Consider the following 22686-nt stretch of genomic DNA (forward strand, 5'->3'; position numbering starts at 1 on the left):
TTAAATACATTCTGCGGCACGGTGGCCGACTGGTTAGAGCGTCAGCCTCACAGTTCTGAGGACCCGGGTTCAATCCCCGGCCCCGCCTGTGTGGAGTTTGCATGTTCTCCCCGTGCCTGCGTGGGTTTTCTCCGGGCACTCCGGTTTCCTCCCACATCCCAAAAACATGCATGAATTGGAGACTCTAAATTGCCCGTAGGCATGACTGTGAGTGCGAATGGTTGTTTGTTCCTATGTGCCCTGCGATTGGCTGGCAACCAGTTCAGGGTGTACCCCGCCTCCTGCCTGATGACAGCTGGGATAGGCTCCAGCACGCCCGCGACCCTAGTGAGGAGAAGCGGCTCAGAAAATGGATGGATGGATGGATTAAATACATTCTCGTTTTTGTTTTGTTTCCCTCACGAAAATGTTTTTCAGGTTTAATTTTATTTTGTTTGTTTCGTTTACTATAATCACCTTGGTGTACGGTGTGTGTAGCCAACACAATGAAAGAAAACCATCAATTAATGGATACATAAAAATACTAATGTATTTAAAACCACCTTCACAGTATAATAAATAATAAACAATATAAGCGTTTATATTTTCTGTTTCCTTGTTTTATTATATTAATTATATCCCCAAATTGAATGGAGTAAACAAATGGTGTTTCACTCCTGAACTCAACCAATAGTTCTCAGGAAGTAGACTAGCTAACTACTATTAACTACTACTTACTATGTATTTCCATATGTCATTCAGTCTGCAGTGGGATTTAAACTGTTTTTCGTTCGGTCCAAAACCAAGTACTTACGAACTAACAGTTTTAACTACGGATGTTCGGCATTACTTTTTTTCTAGACCGATACCAGTATGAGTATTCACTCTTACCAAGTACTGATGTCATCAGTACTTTTGATAAATACAATTTCAAATAAACTTGTTTGGAGTTTGCATGTTCTCCCCGTGCCTGCGTGGGTTTTCTCCGGGCACTCCGGTTTCCTCCCACATCCCAAAAACATGCATGGTAGGTTAATTGATGACTCTACATTGCCCCGTAGGTGTGAATGTGAGTGCGACTGGTTGCTTGTTGTATGTGTCCTGCCCGATGATAGCTGGGATAGGCTCCTGCGACCCTTGTGAGGATAAGCGGCTCAGAAAAAGGGATGGATGGATGGACAATGAAACAGACCTTCTGTCTTTCTTTCTGACGCACATACTGATTCGTCAATGTGTTAAACCGCTGCAGTGTAGCGCCAACTACGGGTGAGGAGGATTTATTCAATGTCAGATTTTTTTTTTCCTATAAGTATCAGTGGCTGGTATTGATAGCCTTCCTTAGTACCCATTACCTTGAAATAAGGCCAGTATCGGCCACATACCGATACCTGTTACCGGTACACGCCCATCCCTAGTTTTGACAATCTGAATTATGCTATACATTTTTTTACTACCTGTCCGCAACCCACCTAAAATCGGGACGGGAGAGGAGAGACACCTCCAAATAACATTTTGTGTAAGGCCCTATTCCTTGGGGTCGAGACCCCGATGAGGACGATGAGCATACAGATGAGCTTCCCTGAGAATTTATAACATTTTGTGCAGAAATTGTTGCAGCAGCTTTTTGGGTGGCTGGTCTAAGACAATCTCGAACGTGAAAATGCTGGATGTGAGGTCCAAGGCTTGTGTGGTTACGTATGGTCTGAGGATGTGAGGCCGGCTGGATGTACTGCCAGATTCTCTGAAATGTCTTTGGAAAAGGTTTATGGTTGAGAAATGAACATTCAATTCATGGGCAACAGTTGTATCGGACATCACTGCAGTCAGCATGCCAAATGCATGTGCCCTCAAAAATCTGTGGCACTGTGCTATGTGATAAAACTGCACATTTTAGAATGGCCTTTTATTGTAGGCAGCCTAAAGAAACACCTGTGCAATAATGATGCTTTCTAATCAGCATCTTAATATGCTACACCTGTGAGGTGGATGCATTTTCTTGGCAAAGGAAACACGCTCCCTAACACAGATTTGGACAGATTTGTGAACAAATAGAAAAAGTCTTCAATTTCATCCATCCATCCATCCATTTTCTACACTGCTTATCCTCAGTGGGGTCACGGGTATGCTGGAGCCTATCCCAGCTAACGGCAGGCAAGAGGCAGGGTACACCCTGAACTGTTTGCCAAAAACTAAATTGTTGTGTTTATATTTTTGTTCAGTATATTTAACATTGAGACTCAGCCTGTCTCATTGCCACTTCATTGTACCCCATCATCACTTTCCAGCATTCTTTTTTTCACGCCACTTATTCAAGTAATCTCTGACCCTGCTTGTTTATTTGACTGTCACATTTTTAATACCTTTGCCTTCACTGACTCACTACCTGTGTACCCAGTCAAACGTGTTATTTAACAGTTTGTTTTTTGGAACGCTTACATCTTGCATTTGGGTCCGACCGCTATCCTGTTAATGACAGCAGAACAGGCCTACAATACCTGCAAACAATATGCCAAGGTCCTTTGAAAGTTGAGCATATGTAACCTTTTGTTTTAGTACAAATGACGGACAAAATAATAAATAATAAAATGTTGCATTGCTTTTATCTGTATCAACATGATATTCATGTCTTCATCACACTTGGGCCTGCGATTGGCAACCAGTTCAGGGTGTACCCCGCCTCCTGCCCGAAGATAGTTGAGATAGGCTCCAGCACTCCTGCGACCCTTGTGAGGAGAAGCGGTTCAGAAAATGGATGGATGGATCACGCTTGGGACATGAGGTGCACTTTGTGACACCCTGATGCCTACGCAAACACACTGATAGCAGCACACTCTTCCGCCCCCTTGGCAAGCTCAGGAGCAGAGCCAGATACATCATCTGTCATCGTCAACATATCTGCAGAGAGAGCATGGAGCCCATCTACTTGAACATGGCGACGTGTCCTTGTTTCTGTGGATCCACCCTCATACTGTATAGCCACGGATACGGTAAGGCATCAGTAACACATGTCACGCTGCTGTTCCACTAGTTCGGTAACATTTGACCCTTCAAAAGCAATGTGCTAGTGATATAGAGAAATGTTTCACAGAATACACACGCAAAAATAATAAATAAAAACTATGGCAACTAAAACCGTACCTAGAGATCTATATGGATATAAATTATTAAATATAAAAGTTTAGTTTAAAACATTCTTATCCTTGAAATACTACGTCTGCATTCTTAGAAAATACAACTTCAAGTTTCATATCACTCAGACTCCCACAGCAGAGAGATAAAGTGCATCAAGTGTTCAGGCGTGTCCACTTGTTCTAATCAGTCTTTGAATGAGAGAAAGAGCCAAGAGTTACAAAGTGTTGATTCAAGTTCAATGTTTCAGTTGATGGGGGGTCTCAGTCTTCTAAGGAGCCCTGCTGGGACTCCACTGAAATCCTGGTGAACTGATGCAGCAGAGCGCCATCTGCTGTTGTGCTCCCGTCCACATCCTCACCACCGTGAGTCTTGTATTCTGACTCATCTGGGCTGTTGTCACTTGGATGTTTAGCGTCAGTGCTTGAGTCTTCAGCATCGGCTTTCTCGCCCTCGGTCACAAAGACATCCCAGTTTGAACTATGACGCTGTCAGTTCAAGAAAAAAAAGTGGTCAGGTGACAATTTCAACACCAATATTCAGGCACATGCACACATAGACCCCAAGTGGTGTTCGGGCAGCTGCCCTTTTGCCCTGGATGAAAAAAGTGCCCTTTTTGCTGCAGCCCATTTTTTTTCTTCATTCACCATTGTTTAAAACACATAACAATTACCCTCTGTGTCATCAATTCCACCCGAAGTGTTTTTATATCTGACAGGCATTTATTAGAGTCCTTGGGAGAATTAAACATATGATATGATAAATTACATTGATGCTTTGAAATTTTTGTACCTTACTTCTAACTTACACATTTGGACAATGAGACCCCCTGATGCTGCGGAAGCTCTCTGCGGACCATGGGTTGTGTTGTAAGATGTGACAAAAAAAATGACCGATTTATTAGTGCTTAATCAGCGGCACTTTAAATGATGGCAGTTGTGTTTTGGCTCCCATTTAACACGAGTTTGAATGTGATCGCTTCATTCTGAATACAGTCATGTCCAGATTTATGAGGGCATGTGAACTTGTGCAGCCACGTTATTTAAGTTGTTTATTTTTACTTCCCCTGTGTTAAATATTGTATTGTATTTTAATGGAGTTGTACAGGTTATAGGTCAACTAATATTGAAAAAGTGTTTTAAAATGATTGATCTTGGTCCCATTTTTGTACATTATTACAAAAACCTGCCATTTGAACAGGGGTGTTTAGACTATAATCATCAAAATTATAGTATTAATAAAATGGCTGAAAAAATCAGGACATGTTTCACTTTTTCACCAAAGTAAATGGAGGTTTTGACACTATTCTAATTTAATTGAGATGTACCTGTAACTACACCTCTGACAACTGACAATGCCAGCAATATAGATAATGCTGTCACGGCTGGGCTAGTTATGATATAACTTTTACTTTCTAAGGAGCTATATATTTGTCAAATATACTCTGTTGCTAAGAATGCACCACAGAAGATACATACTTGTTTTTAATTAAGATTATTTTTACAGTTGGTAAATTCAGTAAAAAAAAATGTTTAAAAAGGCCAGCAAATTTTTCTTTTTTATATTGAAAAAAAATATCAAACTGTGACACTTAAGTATCGAACCGAACCGTGAATTTTGTGTATCGTAGCACCCCTATTGAGCACCTGCCCCCATAAAACGTCTGTGCACGTGGCTGCCAATATTGCTCCATCTCTCCAAAAGTTGATGCATCAAAACCACGGTCACATGTAAGAGACCAACTCAAGTTTTAATACAAGGCAATAGTTGCAGTACATTATGCAGTGTAAACTGTGTTTGCCCAAAGGGAGAGAAAATTCATCATATGGTGAACCCCCATATTTTCGTGGTTCTGCATTCGCTAATTCGCTTACTCACAGACTTTTTGTGGGAACCCATCCTCTGTCGTTTGCTGAAAAATTCACCTACTCACTGTTTTTGTGCTCAGGCCAAATCCATGTCTCATATAAAAATATTGCTTTATTTATATTTTCAGCTTTTGGTCTCTTGGAGCCAAACAACTATATCGAAGAGGGAGGAGGAGCTTTGTTTAATCAGGCCATATCCTTGTCTAATAGAAAAAAGTGATTAGCTGCTATCCTGGCAATTACAAATCTTTTGGGGGGGCATCAGTTCGCAGATTTTCACTGTTCGCGGCAGGACTCTCTCTCCCCTGCAAATAGCGTCCGCTTACTATAAAAGAATTCAATGTCGAACCTGCACAAGCATGTCGAGGTAAGTTCATTAAGGTACGAGGTAGGTAAGTACGCTTACATAATCCTTTGTTCAAACTATGCAGCTTCTCTCTCTTTCATCAAGTCAGATGTTTTGTTTATTATTGATTATTTTGCTTTTGGGCTGTGCTATCAAGTGCAAGTGCAGTTTGACACTTTGTTATTAATACATTATTTATTATAAGTCTGATGTTGTGTTGCTACATAAAAAACACCCAGTTTCAGAATTTCCTCTTTTTTTGCAAGAGACTGCCCATAAAAAGTAACAAGTAATCTATACGCAATCTGTTATTTCTTAGTTATTTTTTTTTAATTTGACTAATTTGAAGTACTTTTTACTGCAGTACAGTATTTTAGTACTCTTCCCACCTGTGGTTGTTAGTAATATTCCAGTGGCACCAATAATATTCATTCAATATTCAATATAATAATGGCAGCAAGAAAAGAAAAGTTGCAAGTCATACATCTAGCAGTGGAGGCAAGTCGTTGCTGTTAACGAAAATGGATTTGTTCAGTCTTTCTAATTGGATAGTGAGATTAGTTTCCCTTGCTGGCTTAGAATTAGCATTTAGACTGCAGTAGGTCACATTCCCCTTTGAGGTGGACTTGACCCCCTTGGTCATGTTCTCAAACAGGAGTGGTAATATACTGAATACTCAAGAGGCCACATGGCAAATGTTGATTGGGGCATTTTGAATCGTTTTGGACAACTCTGACTTCCTTTTCCTGCCTGCTGTCTGTCTAGTGGTACAGCAACATCAGCCTTACTTTGCCGTTGAAACAGCCTCGTGGCTGTGGCTGCCATATGGCCTTTTTTCATTGGGTTTTCAGGAACAAATTCAGCCTTGCAACAATTTGCTTGGCAAATGTATGACATGAACTGTTCCGCATCCACATAAATATATCAGCATACTAATTAGCGAGTGATGAACTGCTGACTGCACGAGTAAAAATGGCTATCTTTGTGGAGGCTTGTGTGCACCTGGCAGTTTGCGCTCAATACCCCGTAGCGTCGACATGGTAACGAAAACTGTACTCAGCATTGGTCCCGCAGTAGCAGTGTGCTGGCTCATTTGCATGAGACTGAATCACCCCCGCAAAACAGGGTAATTACAATGAAGCTTGAATGAGACAGTAAAGTACAGGCGCCGTGGCGCAGAGGGAAAGCGTAACCAGTAACCGGCGGGTCACTGGTTCGTATCGCCGTCCGAGCGCATGTTATTGTTGTGTCCCTGGGCAAGACATTTTAACCCAAATTTCCTATGAATGAATATGGTTGGCTGTTTGCTGGTGGTCGTAAGCACAGAATGGCAGCCAATCATAAAAGTAATATATAGTGTATCCTAACCTAATATATAGTGCATCCTAACCTTCCGTATTATTATTATTAATTCATTAAGTAAGACATCAATCCTTCAATGCTCCTGGGGAATTGTGACCCAAAAAAAAAAGATGTCAAAGATATATTATTAAGACACATGGTCACAGTTTCAATGCAAATGCATAATGTCTCCTTTAAAGAATCTGATGGGAAGAGACACTTTCAGGGAGACAACTGTGATTTTCCTGGTAGGCATGCTACATATGTTGGTGTACCACTATTTTTGTCCATGGAAAACCCCCACTTGGTACACCTGTATGTAATATACAGAGTAATCCAATTGATCCAATACAATAGCTGTTTTAAAAACAATCTGCTTAAATGATTTGGTCTGCATTCTACTAAGAAGACTTCATTAAAAAATACTTTACCTTAATGTAGTTAACCTAAATGTTTCATTAATGAAAATGTATTACACAAATTTTGATTTATAAAGGTAAGTTAAATTAAATAGGTAAATTACTCATAAAATATTTCAAATACAATATCATGTGCAGGTGCATATGGACTTTTTTTGTTTTCACTATTTCAGTGTCCAGTGTATCCTAACCTTCTGTGAGGCTCTTTCTTGCTGTGACGACTCGCCTTCTTCTTGAGACTCTCCACTACCATCATTCTCCTCCTCCTCTTGCTCATCTTCATTCTCTGCTCCTGCTGAAGCACTGGTGTTTTCCTTCTCCTCCAAAAGTGTTGATTCTTCAAGATCTTGATTTGTAGAGTCCTGGGTAACCTTTTGCTCTTCCTCCTCTGTAGCCACTCCATCAACCTTGTCGCCCTCGGAATCCTCTTCATTATATACTGTCCCAACCCCCTCCTCTGCTGTCTCGGCTTCATCTTCAGTCTCCTTCTCCCCTTTACCTCCCATGTTATCACTAGTTTTGTCAGCCTCCTCTGGTGTTTCTTCCCTCGTGCACAATTTCTCCCCGCTGATCTGTGAGTGGCCAGCTTCCCTGCCCCCTGTTACTTCCTCATCTTCCCCCTCATCACCCTCACATTTCACCTCTTCATCTGCATCCTCATCATCATCCTCGGGAATTGTCTCTTCTAAACTCGTTTTGAAATCCTCGCTTGATTCCTCGTCCTCCTCTTCCTCCTGTACAACCTCTAAACTCCTCACTTCCTCCTCAATGACTACACTGTCATCACACTTATCTTTAGGCTGTGACACAGATGAAGGGACAGCTGCTGGGGTCTTCTTGAGCTGTAGTATCTTAAGAAGATCAAACTCCATCATCACAGGAGCGTCAACTGCCGCAGGGTTCATTTTGAGAGGCCTTACAGCCATTTTTTTGCGTACACAAGCATCACATGGGCAGTAATCGTCGTCACTTCGTTGGTCACTGAACTCGGCTGTCATCTCGCCATCGCTGAAGGAGTCGGCAGTTTTAACTGACTGGTTCTTCATGACCTGATAATTAAATAATACAACAATGTCCAACTTTTCTGCAGCAAACTCTTGCTAATTATAGTGTAGAAAAACTGTTTCATCACAAACCACATATGTCAGTTCACTGTAATGCCTAGATCAAACTACAGGATTTTAGCCCCGATATTGGCCCGATTAGCTATCAATGCCGATTTTCTAGATCGGGCCTGACATATTTGGTCAGGAATGACAAACCTTCTTGTTGTGTGACATAATCCACGACCAATGATTTGGCCTTACGATAGTCTTTCGACGCCAAAATGAAAAGTCTAGCATGTTTGATTTTTTTGGATATCTTTCGTGTAGTGTGAGATATCAGCAACAACTCTCCAACAGCGCACCTTGACGTCAACCAATAGGATTGCGTATTGTGACCGGCGCTTCGCCCCACCCATCCTTGCCGTTGTCAACATACTTGCACATGTTGCCAACATTTATTCACGCGCACAAACCAATGTAAACCGAAGCTTTAGAGCATGATTCAACATAACGGCGGCATGTTTACGTACAACCGTTAGTGCTAGCACTAGCTTGCTAGGCCTCAATAATGTTTTGTTGCCTGCTTGCGAGCCGTATCGTATTAAAAATAAGTGACCATAACTCTATGCTTGAATGAACGTCCTCTCCCGAGCAATGGTGAGGACCAACAAGACCAACTTTGTCGTGTAGTTTGATCCAGGCATAAGACACCTACTCGCAATTTAATGACCTCTTGCATCATCTAATCCCGACATGGCAAAGTCAAGGCCCGGGGGCCAGATCCAGCCCACCACAACATATGTGGCTCGCGAATACAAATCGTGTGTCAACTTCCATGATTCTTGCTCAAACTTGAACCAAAATTTCAAAATTTCAAAAATAATATTGGGTTATTGCAAGCATTTTTTTTGTTATCAAACCCTTTTTACAGTAACTTGAACAATAGCTGAGAAAACTATTTTCCTTGAATTTTTATTTCAGAACTAGTAATTTATCAGTTTATTGTGTTAATATAATAAAATGATGAGTCGATCACAGTCATAACGGACCTCTGAGGGAACCCGTAACTATATGGCCCACGACAAAATGCGTCTGATACCCAATGAGATCCAATGGACGAGCGGCATAAAAAAAATTCTGCCTTTACAAAGTTAATACTGCTCAGTATTGATTGGGTACCTTATTTAACTACATAGGTCAGAGCTGAGCTTCGAACCCTGAACTCTTAATTGTGAGGAAGATGTGCTCGAGACATGCACTTCCTGGGACGTAGCAATACAATAATAACCTTCCTAAAACATTAATAAAATCTGAGTATTAATATCTTTGCAAAGACAGAATTTTGATACAGCTCTTAAAGGTATCTGATGAGACTGTGCAAGTCATTGAGTATAATATGTATTAGACGGACATAGTTTTGCCAACAAGTAGGAAAGCAAATACATATATGTTTTTTGTATTTTGGCCACATTGAAATTGAAAAATCTGCCTCATAAAGTGAGTTTGATTTGCATTAGTGGAGAGTTGAATTGTGCACGATTTACCTTCAGCATTCGTCGGCGCTTCTCTGTCATTGTGGACTCCCTGGATAGATTTGCCCCCTTTGGAGGCCGTGGTGATTTACCGCCTCGGCCAGATCGACTCTGGATCTTACTCATTTCCCGCTTTATGCTGCTTTGGATTCGGTGGTTCACCTCATCCTTCAGCTCTGAGATCATTGTGTCCAGAATGAGGCTGTCATCAAGGTCCCAACGGACTTTAAACTCTGCCATGGCATCAAGGTAGTGGTTCATGAATTCCTTCTCCAGCTTCTCCAGGAGGTGCAAGACCCACACTGGATCGGGATCTTGGGACGGTTTATTTGAAAATGATGCTTTTAAAACTGTTGGAGGTGTTGTTGAGCTGAAGTTGGAGCTATTGTTGGCTGAGCTTTTGTCAGATGATGAGGGGTTCCCTTCTTTTGGACTTTCCAGAATTGGAGGGACTTGAATTTGCTCCTCACTGTGATAAGGTTGTTCTTTTAAAAATACCTCCTTAATTTCCAAGGTTTGTGGTTCTATTCCATCCCCTAAACCCTTCTCCACAGCCTCATCCTCATGTGATGACACTTTGGGGAGTGTTTCATCTCCTCCTTGATGGTCATGGTCCTTCCCTGAGCCACCAGAGCCACTGCTCATGCCTACCCCTGATGAAGACCTTGGTGGGGTCCCTTGTTCTGTGCCAGTGTCCTTGGTCTCAATGTCCTTAGGTTCAGTGATCCAAAGGGATTGAAGAATGGCTATAATGTCCCCATACTGCCGGCTTCTGTCTTCATTTTTGTTGCAACCTTGACCCCCCACGGGCTCAATGAGCTGAAGCTGGGCCAAACAGTCAAGGAGGCCCTTGGCTGATGTGCTTAGTCTGCGGCCATAAACTGGAGACACCTATAGAGCACAACAATTTCTGAAAATTCAGAACATTTCTTGCATTTCTCTGTTACACAAACATAACTATCCACTACTTACTCCAAACAAAGCAATGTTTAGTATTATTTAGCATACTATACCTCAGGCAAGCTTCTACATCGTCCCAGAGAGGAGCTGAGAAGAACCTTCATCACTGCAGCTGAAGAACGCCAGTTCTTAGGCAATGCCTTTCCACTAATAAACGGAGAGCTGGGCTGGGGAGAAGCTTCTATTGCCCCAATACCTGCAGTCAGATCTGGATTTTTTCCTTCATCTATTGCTGCACATTCTTCTTCTTTCTTGTCATCCCCAACGTTCTCTGTCTTGTCTAATTTATCCGTCTGAGTGTGTTCCTCATTTGATTCTGTTACGTCCGCTTCAACTTTAGCCATCAATTCTTTGCCAGGCCCATCCTCAGTGAGCTCATCAAGGGCGATAATATTGCTGTTGGAAGGAATGCTACGCAACCAATCACTGACAACTTCACTGGGCGAAGCGTTGGGCAGACATGCAGGGGTCACTTCTGTCCCTTCACCCTGATCCTTCTGGTTCCACTTTATCTGATGCCTCCTGATTTTCTCAACATGCTGTTCGTTGCTGGCTTTGCTTGCCTTTCTAGACTGGTGACAATGTTGACGCATGGCCTTAGTGTCCATGAGAATATCAGTAGCAGACATGGTACTTTCACCACATGTCTCTTTACTGCACCGTCTGGAGTTGCCTTGCCTTGAGGACCTGACTGACATCACTTTCTTTGAAGAACTGGATGTTTTGCCAGACTGGACACTGCCACTGTCAGTCGCTTTGACAATACCATCTTCTTTTAAGCCATTCACTTTTGCATCAGCTGCCAAGTCACTCGTGAGGGAACAGAGTCCACTGGAGTGTCCACCAGCTGCCTTGTTGATGAGACTATTCTGTTTTTCTTCGGCTCTACTTGCTGATTTTTTGGAGCCATTGTTGTCAGGATCAACATTTTTCACATCTCCATCAGATTGTTGAGAAAGCTTAGAATTTTTAACATTGGCACTAGCTGATGACAGGGAAGATGAGGTCCTGTTGTTGATCCTTTTAATGTTACAGCTTGAGGCTGGGCTGGCAAAAATATAGTTTTTAGGGTGGTTGTCAACATCCCCATCAGATCCAGGTGCTTCAATAGTAGGGACATCGCCTGCTTTCGGACTTTCTTCGACTTTGGACTGATGAGACAATATTGACTGGACATTTGGAGTTGCTGTCCTCAGTCTATCCTTGTTGTGATTGTCATTACGCAATGACATGCAAGACTTGCAGCTGTCTGCGTCACACATTTCATGGTCATCGGGCAGCCCAAGAGAGATGGACCCAGATGAGTTTTGACTTAGTTGCTCTGTGCCTCTTGAGCCCTCTATGTCATTTAGTTCCATTTTGTCTCCATCTTTCTTTGCTTCATTTTCCTCTCCCACCCTTTTTTTCTTTCCCTCTTCAAGTGTCAAAGCTACAACACATTGGCATTTATAACTTCCAGATTTAGAAGAAGTTACTGAGTGAACTGAGAAGGCACTCTGACCACTTACCTCACTAGAAATGCTGGGCGATGCAGCCCTCGCTTTCTGGAAATGGGCCTGGGATGAGCTTATTCCAGTGGGTGACAACATTTGACCGTAAGCGTGACCAGAGGTTTTACTTTGGGCATTTCTTTCTTCCACCTCTTCACCTACAACAGAATCATTGCCATTTTTTTGGGTTGTCTCTGTTGCCTCACTAACCTTATCAACCCTTTCTGGGGTTTTAATGGTGACTACATTTGGTCTTTGGGATGCTGATTTTAGATGCTTGGTAGAAACTGACTTCTGAGAGGCACAGGAGCCCAATGAAGAGTTTGACTTCATAGAGATGGCACTGACCACCTGCTCTTTAGCATCATTTGACTTATTTCCATTCCCCTCAATAGAGGAAACATTGGCTTCCTTTAGATTGGGAGATCCTGCGGTGCAAGTTGTCTGACAAGAGGTTGTTGAGTTTGCAGACAAAGCACTGGTTGCCCTTTCTTCGGCTGTATTACAGTCTGGTTTGTTGTCTCCAATTTTTTGATTTTCAAGACACATGTCTGTTTCTTCCTTTTCATTTGGTTGTACCACTTTTGGCTCATCTATTGCACATTGACTATTTGTGGACTTGTGGCAAGATATTTTGGACTTTCCTGATATATTTGACTTTGATGATTCAGTTGAGAGGACACTGTTGGGTCTGTCTTCCTTGCCAGACTTGATAGAAGCATTTGAATTTCCAGAAAGACAACTATGAGATCTACTGTTTGTGTTTTCCAAGGCTGTATTGTCAGCTGGAGAGTTCATCCTGATACCTGAGACAGTCTTAGGTGAAATACAAGGTTTTGCTTCTCTTTTGTCACAGGTTCCTCCCTCTGCTTCCTCTGTTGTTGTGATGTGAGATCTTTTAACTGTGCCACTGAAGTTGGACTTGTTGGACTGTCCTGACACAGCACTGGAGCTTCTCTCCATCTTATTTTCAGTTGTGGCACCAGTAGACACAGATTTCTGTGATGTGTTGGACTTGTGGGTTATAGCCGTGGTGGCTCTTTCTTGTTCCTTTTTTGTTAGCTCAGGACTGGACATTCTGGATATGGCACTGGATGCTTTACTTTCCAGGACATCTTGTATGACAGATCCATGTGCTGTGAGATTTGTTTTGTTGGATTGTGTAGACAAAGCATCATCGTTCGTACAGTAATTGTCATTCTCTTGGTTTTCGAGAGATGAAGTCAGGTTTGACGGAGCTTGAGGAGTACGACATGATTTCTGTGAAACTCGACTACTGCTATTGGAGGTGACTACCCATTTGTAGCCCCCACAATTAGGACATACACTCGACATCCCAGACTGGCCAGTGGTGCCAGATAAAGCTTCAACAATGCTCTGTATCTGTTCACTCTCATTTGTTTGGTTCACAACTTTGGTGGCCCTATAAGAGGCTCTACTTACATTGGAGCTGAATCTATGAGTTTGATCTAGCTCAGCTGCTTCGCTTGCTATGTGAGGGGTGGCAGCTCCACATAGACAAGAGGTGACTGGAGATGCTGTTCCACTTCCTTTATCGTCCTGGTCCTCTGGCTTGTCCAGCTCAGTTGAGTGGCTGACTGGCCGATTAGCGTTCAAGTGACCATTCAGGGATGACTTAGTTCTATGGGAGCACTCTGAAGCTCTCGGTGGTAGGTCATCATCAACATCTTGGTCTTCTTTGAATGACTGTAGTACATGTGAGGAGCTGGTGACTCTAGACAGTGGGTGATCCACCTCTTCCTCCATCGGCTCATCTACAACTGACCTCTCGCTAAGAGATCTCACATTGCCATCCAGGGTGACCACTTCACTCCGACTGGAGCACCTGCTCCTCATACACACCTCGTTAGTGTCTTCATTCGGTCCCATCGCTACGCTTCGCTCTACCTGTTCCATCACACATGTTTCCTCTTGGACAAACTGGCTCTGCTCTGAATCAGAAACTCTTCCACAGTTGGAGAATTTTGCTTGGCAACGCACTACTCTCATCGAGTTACAAGATGAGGACGAGCAAGAGGAATGTGACTGTCTGATTGTAGTGTGAGTGTGGCTAGATATATATGGGGGTGGGATGGGTGGGTGCTTATGGCTTTTTATTGGGTTTTCCCAGAGGTTGTACTGCTGTCCTTGCATCTGGTAACAACAGGGGCACTGGCTTACATCCAATGCATGATGGAGCGATTGATTGGAATAGTTCATATAATCTCGGTCAAATGTTGCACAATCAGAGCAGCTTTCTGATTGGTCATTTTGTAAGTAAGGGTGGTGGGGATGGGTTGGAGGGCAGCAGTCACTTGTCAGAGAGGGCGATTTTCCAATCTGCGTGGACCACTGCAAGGTCTCATCATTGCGGAGGCGAAAACGCACTTTCATTTCCACGGAAAGACTGCCATCCTTGTTGACTAGGACACGCTTTTCAATGTCATCATTCAATATAGGTGGTCTCTGCTCCAAGTGTGCTCTTACACCATTGCCAAAGGACTTCTCTGAGGACAATGAAAATCGAGTGGATCGGGTTGATGAATCAGACCGAGGGTGGATGATGCTCTTTTTTGTTTCCAGACCAAAGTTAACTGAAAGCAGAGAGTGAAAAATCAAACAGTAATTAGTGCTGTGTTTTAAATTCATGTGTCTGCATATGTATGTAAATAACTGATAGCCTACCACTTTTCTTGCTCTCTTGTCCTTCACTGAACTCACTGGCTCTGGACTGAGCTCCATAAGGGGATGATCTTGCTTCTTGAATACCAGGGGATCGAGCCCCATTTCCAGGAGTCCTGGGACCAAGACCAGGGGACCTGCTGCTCAAAACAGGCAGTTTTTCCTCTGAGCTCTTACTCAGGAACTTCAACAGCAACGGACTGAGGGCCTCTCTGCCGACACACACCAAAACTCCAGGGCAGGTCATCAGACTTTGAACACTGTCAACCTAGGGACAATTTTACAGCCTTTAGTCGTCTCCAAAATGTAACTAAGGTAAGACAAAATCTGAACTATGAATACCATTGCCAAGGAGGTTTTGTTTACAGTGTCTGTTTGTCAGTATGCAGTTATACACGTGCGGATTCTGGATTCATTCGCCTTTGTTAATGCTGTAAAACTTTTTTTTTTAAATTGCTCAGTGTATAATGCATGAATCTTAATGAATATTTAAAAAAATCTGTCATATTCAGGAGGGGGGTTTTCATAGATCTAAGTAGTGACTGCTATTGAAGTATAGAAGTAGACCTAATCTCTCACCTTGCGTCCATCTGCAGTATAAATTTTTCGGACATGGAACTGCATCACTTCAGAGACCTCTTCAAGAAAGGCCCTCATGCTTCTGATTGACCTCCTGCTCAGTACCACATTTCTCCGCATCCCTGGATCTGTGTTTTTAATCAGAAGGATCTGTCGATGCCTGTGAGGGAGGTGGCCAGATGAAGACGTGGACAAGGTTTCTGGTTGCGGGGGTATGCGGCTGTGATGGTGCCAAATGCTTTGCCGTTTGCTGGCATGCAACATGTTGACTGGTTTAGGCTGGCGCCGGTCAGAGCAGAGGTAACAGCCTCCATCCTGGAGTTCCTCCAGATGTTTGATGATGTGTGTGCCGCGGGGGGTGGTCACAGTCCGAACACCGAATGGAAGGGGCACCTATGCAGAGATTAAATATTTTTTCACATCTGTATACGTTACGTCTAGCTGTTATCAACCCATCAAGGAAGAATGTTATTACTACTTGTTAGTAGAACAATACGGAAAAAAAAAACACTTTCTGGAGCAGTAGGCAATGGAGGTATGCACTATCGTAAGTGGATTGTCCCTAGGGAAGATTAAAATTGACTCAACAGTGCTCAATCCAAAGTAAAATAGATAAAAGTGGATGGAGGTAAGGTTTTGTATGCCTAATGCCACTGCTTTGGAACAAAGGTAATCATACCATCCATCCATCCATTTTCTGAGCCGCTTCTCCTCACTAGGGTCCCGGGCGTGCTGGAGCCTATCCCAGCTGTCATCGGGCAGGAGGCGGGGTACACCCTGAACTGGTTGCCAGCCAATCGCAGGGCACATAGGAACAAACAACCATTCGCACTCACAGTCATGCCTACGGGCAATTTAGAGTCTCCAATTCATGCATGTTTTTGGGATGTGGGAGGAAACCGGAGTACCCGGAGAAAACCCACACAGGCACGGGGAGAACATGCAAACTCCACACAGGCGGGGCCGGGGATTGAACCCGGGTCCACAGAACTGTGAGGCTGACGCTCTAACCAGTCGCCCACCGTGCCGCCTAGGTAATCATACATTCCCCGTTTTAAAACTTGACACTTACTAACCTTTTGTGAAAGGTCATCCAGCAGGGCATCAAAGCATTTGAAGCTGCGCTTGTGGATGGCCATCCTGACACCTCCAAACTGGCTATCCCCGCTTCTGTAGAAAGTGATTCTCTTAGCTGGTGTGGTGGTCTCCACGTGGGCGAGGCGCGAATTAGAAGGTGGTCGAGGCCTGGGTGTCGAGGCATCCTTAGATGCACGCTGAGGCTCCCACCTCCCTTCTTGGACAGACTGCATGCTGCACTTTCACACGCACCTGAGGGTTGCAGTAAAGGGCAACATTGAATCTAGATTACTTTTGAGATATTGTTCAGTCACATTTCCTTCTTTGCATATAACCAAGTTATTAATCTGGTTGAATTTTCCAACGTGCAATGAATGAAACATATTTTTTGGTCAATAAACTCAAACTGTAATCACAACCGAAAACAGCAATATGACCACTTGCACAATCTAATGAGTTCTAATTTGATATCTCTATTTTAATAATGCTCAGTTTTCATTGAAATTGTCAATGAGGTATTCATTAAACAATACATTAGCCGGGTTTACATGCAGACTTTTTATCATTCCGATTGAAGATCTCAGGTCAACTGTTTAAATGTGACGTGATCTATTACATGCACCACATTTAATCAAAACAGCCATTTTACAGACGAGTGACATGCACAGATCTAAGTAATCATAATGTTATTCATCAAGATGGAGATCAGTTGTCTCTTTAGCACAGCAGTAGTGATTGATTTTACATTTTATTAAAACAACAGCTTGATAAAAACAATTTACAAGTAGTTGAAAAACAAGAGCTCCAGCTGTTTTGAAGCCGCCATATTTTCAAGTACAGAAACGATGACGTCACTGCACATTTACATCAAGAAAGAGCATGAGCAGACAGAACCCGTCTTGACTACTCCGATTGAACCGTACATACATGATTTTTGATCGGTTTGGGGAAAGGAATATTCTACTGCTGTGAAACCAAAATAAATTCCATTCGGTTTCAGCCTTTTTATTCAGTTTGGGCTTCTAACCTGATTCTAATAGCAATAAAAGGCTCCATGTAATATTTTTTTTATTGTGGGTGTAGTTTGCACTCCATAATATTAAGAGCTATTTCTACTATTTTAGCAACCTTATTTAGCTACATGACAGAATCAAAACACAACTCTTAGCATTTCAAACTAACCACTTCAAACTACAACCACGTTAATAAATATATTGTCAAATTAATACAATCAAATCAGAACTATTATCTTACAGGTTTTTGACACAGCTCTGTGTATTAGTGACCTTAACATTCCTTGGGTGAGATAAGAGGGCAAATCACTTCTCTTGGCTGCAGACAACCTAAACGTGACACTCAGCATCTTAATCCCTCCTAACACCCTTACACCTAAAACACCACCAGGCTCTCTTTTTAAAGGGAAATTAAATTTCACCTACCAATGTTTTAGTTGTTTCTTTAGTGGTACAAACCAAACATGCTACTCATGAGGCACATTTGGAAAACACATGTTTTCCTTTGCTTGTTATTAGAACTGGTTTATGAAGATGTGGGTGAAGGAGAGGAATAAAGAGTAATTCTGCAAACCATCTAAAGTAGAAACTCTATATAAATCCCTTGTACAACCAAAACAAAGATAATCACAGTTATTTATAGCATTAGCCTAACTCGGAGAAAAATGCATGAAAAAAAATATGGATGCTGTTCAAAACTAATACTACCTACCTCTACGTATTTACATGTAACACCCCACTACTACCATAGGATTGACAGTTGATGCCTTTTTTGAACATATTAACATCCATCCATCCATCCATCCATCCATTTCCTGTACCGCTTTATCCTCACTCGGGTCGCAGGCGTGCTGGAGCCTATCCCAGCAATCTCTGGGCGGGAGGCAGGGTACACCCTGAACCGGTCGCCAGACAATCGCAGACATATTAACGTATCCAATAAAACAATTACGTTATCATTTCAGTTTTCAATAATTGGAACTTCTTTTCTTGCATTTCACACTGTTTTTCTACAAAGATCTAATTTAAAAAAATAAAAAAATAAAAATATGGCACTCACATTTTTAGGAAACATGGTCCAAACACAGTTTGAAAATGCCGTCGTGGAAAGCGCTTGATCTACCCAAAGGTCTGACCGGTCACATCAGACAGCAAGTTTTAACAGTTATTTTCAAGCTATTGTATCTCTGCACTTTGAGTCATGAGCTAAGATGCTTCTTCAGCCCTTACATTAAAATGGCAGTCACTAATCGGGAAAATGGAGGAGGAGCATGAGGAGGGGTAATGGAAGAGACAAGAGGAGGAGGCTAAGTATAGAAAGAAAAGCCTGCTTAAGAACCTGTGTGGAGGGAGGAGGGAGGTTGCTATGGTGAGGCCAAGATGGTGGAAAGACAAATGACGTTCCCATGTGACAGGATTTGATGCATATAATGTGCTATTTTAAACATATCTTAAAGGTCCCATGCCATATATTTTTTTTCTTTTTTGATATCCTGTTATCGGGTTTGCAAGATAATTTGAGTTACTAATGACCAGGATGCACTTTTTCAAGCTATTCTTGTTGGTCTATTAGGCCTGGCGATTGAGACGGCCAGATTTCTCAATATTCAATATGTAAAAAAGCTTTGCTCTGATTGGATCGCTGTTATTCTTAATTTAAATATGGAAAACAGCTGTGCTCTGATTGGTCTTTGGTGATATCATGGTGTCTTGTGGCTTGTTGCAGCCAAGCGTTCATAGCAACGTCGTGTTTGTATCCTTCAATGTGGGGTCTAACTATAATTGCAAAGCAGAATTCACCAAGTGTTGTATTGTTTGGCCCACTAATAGGGAACGTGAGCTGAAAGGGTATGTGGATGTAAATGGCTACTTTGAGAAGTTGGTCCTGTATGAGGGGCCGTTAGTGACATTATTCAGGATTAGCTCTCACACTTACTATTCAAATGCTCCCACACACACACTACTGAAAGGCTCTCATAAACCCTAGTCAAACGTGCTCATGAACACTTGTTAAATGCTCTTATAAACACCCGTCAAGCACTCTCATATCCACGACTGAAAGGCTCTCACAAGCACTACTCAAATGCTCATGCGAGCATGTCACTGGCGCTCATGTGCACATATCAATCACACACATGTACACGTCATTGGCGCTCGCACATGCATGTCGATAACATTCACGCACGCATGTCAATCACACTCACAGGCGAATCGTGTCAATCTTAATTAAGTTAGGTAGTTCAATGCAAAAAGTGAAACTCATATTATAGAGATGCTCTGCACACAGAGTGAAATAAAAATAGAATATCATGTAATATTTCACTCTGAGTGTGTGTAGTCTGTAGTGCATCGCTATTACACGAGTTTCACTTTTTGAATTGAACTTCCTAACTAAATTAATCTTTTGACACTAATCTAATTTATAGAGCTGTACCTCGATTTAATTATTTCTTCGATTAGGACAATCCTCATTAATCAACGCATGGGCAAAAAGGCATTCATTTAAGTATGCCAGACCTAACTCAGTGGCTAAATTTCATCCTTCTCCTAAAGTGGATATCCGAAAACATACAATAAAAAGACAATACTTGTATGTTTTCACAAGTCCTGGGACCTCGGGTATTGAATTTCGTGCCATACCGTGTTTAACGGTGTATTGGTATGACAATAAAATTCCTTGAATCCTTTAAAACACCTCATTAGGTACACCAGCGAATCTTATATGCGACTATCCTGCCATCTGTCTGCAACGAACTACATTCATTTCATATTGTAATTCGGCAGCATCCATGTTCTATTAATGGTGTCTAGCTCTGGGTAGACGAGCCTAGCCCTGCCTCATCCACGACACGGCTTCTGATTGGCAGGCCAGCGCGTCATATCCTGCAGCACTTACAAATTAAAAGCAACCTTATCACGTCAATGAGGAAACGCGTTACTGTAACACAATCAAGTATACAACATATATACATTATAAATATATATGTCGATACTATACAGTATATTGCTACGTAACTGCTGCTGGAGTTAGGCTTACTATTGTACTTTATGGCTGTTGGCCAATATCATGTTTTACTTTGACACACCCTAAAATCAGTTCCTTTTCAAATTGTATAAATGGTAGCTCACACACACGTAAATTGTGTTCTTATACACACACGTCAAACACCGCATACACATCCAGGTCAAATAAGCTCACGTAAATATGTCACATCCATTCACACACCATACTAAAATGCATTCAAAAACAATACTCAAATCCTTTCACACATCAATCTCAAATTTCCTAAATTCCTTTTGTTTCTTGTCAATGTTCCAGGTAAAATTAATGATGGATAAAATAAACAAACATAAAACAACCATTATGGTATGGCAAATAATAATAATACAGTAATGACAAATGCATTCACAATTTATTTGAATAAACTGCAACTAACATCTCTTCAGGTTGGATTAACAGTGTGTTTACCTGCTACTTCCGATGTTGTTTTTCAACAGTAATAAACATTTTATTGTAATTGAACACATACTACCACTGATGGTGTTATATATATATATATATATATATATATATATATATATATATATATATATGGCTTCCATAGGTTTTTTTTTTTTAAACGCGTACAGTGCACCTCATTGTTTTCGGTTGCATTTCAGATTTGTACTCACACCTTATGAGTTAATTCTCTTGGGTATGTAGATGGTAGTCCTTACTCTGCTCCTTTTGTCTTTGTTTATATTTTTAGTTTTAGGTTTTCGAGGTTATTAACTACTCCAATAATTCTGGTCCAAAAGAGCATCAAATTAATTTTTTCCCGGTCAACGTTTATCCCTCATACTGTAAGTGGCAAGTGCTACTGACCTCTCCATAACTGATTGCTTAGACCGTCCCACTATAGTAGTTTATGGAAAAATCAAAATAAGTAAGATTATTCTTACCACATGGACGCAACCCAACTGCAAAGGGCAATTGTGCACTGAAACAGTATTGACAATGGAGAAAAGACGAACTGAGCTTTGGACCGTCGTACATTCTTCTCTCTCGCTTCCGGAGATCGCAAATAAGAGGAGCACCTGAGATTCGTCAAGTGAACTGGTGCATAGACAGTTTTGCCGGAAGCGCTACAATCTAGCCCTTCCAAATAAAACGGCATGCTCCTCACTTACTTGCTTACAAAAGAAGAGACCATAAAATAGGACCTTCTTGGTCAGAGATTTAAAATTATATTATAATATAATAATTATTTGACCCACTCAGCAGTTATTCAAGTGTACTGTATTTAGTCTAAATAAAAAAGTATAGATTCTCTCAGGAAGTCAACAGTAATACTTTCTTGTTGTTATTCTGTCGTTGTCGTATAACTTTTAATTCAAATCAACAACTCACATCATTATCAGAAGAAGGCAAAAGAACCTGGAGTGGGGAGGGGATAAAAGGGGGTAGTTAAAAGAAGATTAGACTTGTTGCACCATCTGTGACCCTCAGACAACAGCCGTCTGCTGCTCTCTTATTAGTGTCATTGTCTCTTTGTCCTCGCGTTTACTGTAGTCTCATTATCTATTTGATGCAAAAGACCTCTTTAAATGAATGTGTTGTGTTTTGCTCAAATGTTAAAGGTCCCATGTCTGTTTTAGTTTGACATGGTTTCAGTTTGAAACCTACTGTGTGGGGTTTGTCGATTGTGTGCAATAGCCTTTGGAAAACAAAGCACTGGAAAACGTGTGAATCCAGTAAATGCCCACTCAAGTCAAGTTCGCGTGACTTGGCGTCTTGACAGCCAATCAGTGCGATTTGTGCTGAAAAAATGAGCCAAGCAGTTGCATAATTTATGTTTACTATATGTGTTAGTCCTAATAATAATACATTATTAAATAAAAATATAATGGTAGTGTGAATCTGTCGTTTTCAATTAAAAGTATTCGACTACTATATTTTGCTGTTGTTATCTTTTTTTTTTCTTCTAATTTTCATATGGTGGTGCTTCTGCCCATCCCATGTGATATAGTGTATTATAGCACCACCATGTGGCTACATAGAAAACAGCGGTATGCCCAATTCACCACGCAATACATGCTCGCCAGTGTTTTATAAGCAATACAGTGTAACATTTTTGCATGTATTTTTGGATGTAAATACTGTAGCTTCTTGAATATGCTAAATTCCCATTCAACGAATAACATGCATACGGATACATTGTTATTTGTCCCTTGTGAAAAGCAAA

The 22686-nt window shown here is 41.6% G+C and overlaps 1 protein-coding gene across 3 annotated transcripts; it reads right to left on the bottom strand.

Moving 5' to 3' along the window:
- Positions 1-78: 78 nt before the first annotated feature.
- rp1l1a (rp1 like 1a) lies at positions 79-21536 on the bottom strand. 3 transcript variants are annotated; one of them, XM_061797591.1, is made up of 8 exons: positions 21404-21536; positions 16448-16700; positions 15372-15764; positions 14796-15060; positions 10674-14704; positions 9673-10551; positions 7274-8131; positions 79-3596 (listed from the first exon to the last, which is right to left on the bottom strand). In XM_061797591.1, the coding sequence occupies exons 2-8, from the start codon at positions 16679-16681 to the stop codon at positions 3372-3374; spliced, it is 6885 nt and encodes a 2294-aa protein (XP_061653575.1). In that variant the 5' UTR covers positions 16682-16700; positions 21404-21536; the 3' UTR covers positions 79-3371. The 3 variants fall into 3 exon arrangements, with proteins under 3 accessions (XP_061653575.1, XP_061653559.1, XP_061653568.1); XM_061797575.1 differs by lacking the exon at positions 21404-21536 and adding an exon at positions 18522-18715; XM_061797584.1 differs by lacking the exon at positions 21404-21536 and adding an exon at positions 18283-18490.
- Between the last annotated feature and the right edge of the window lie 1150 nt (positions 21537-22686).

The sequence above is a fragment of the Phyllopteryx taeniolatus genome, chromosome 1, assembly GCF_024500385.1.
Source record: "Phyllopteryx taeniolatus isolate TA_2022b chromosome 1, UOR_Ptae_1.2, whole genome shotgun sequence".
Taxonomy (NCBI): domain Eukaryota; kingdom Metazoa; phylum Chordata; class Actinopteri; order Syngnathiformes; family Syngnathidae; genus Phyllopteryx; species Phyllopteryx taeniolatus.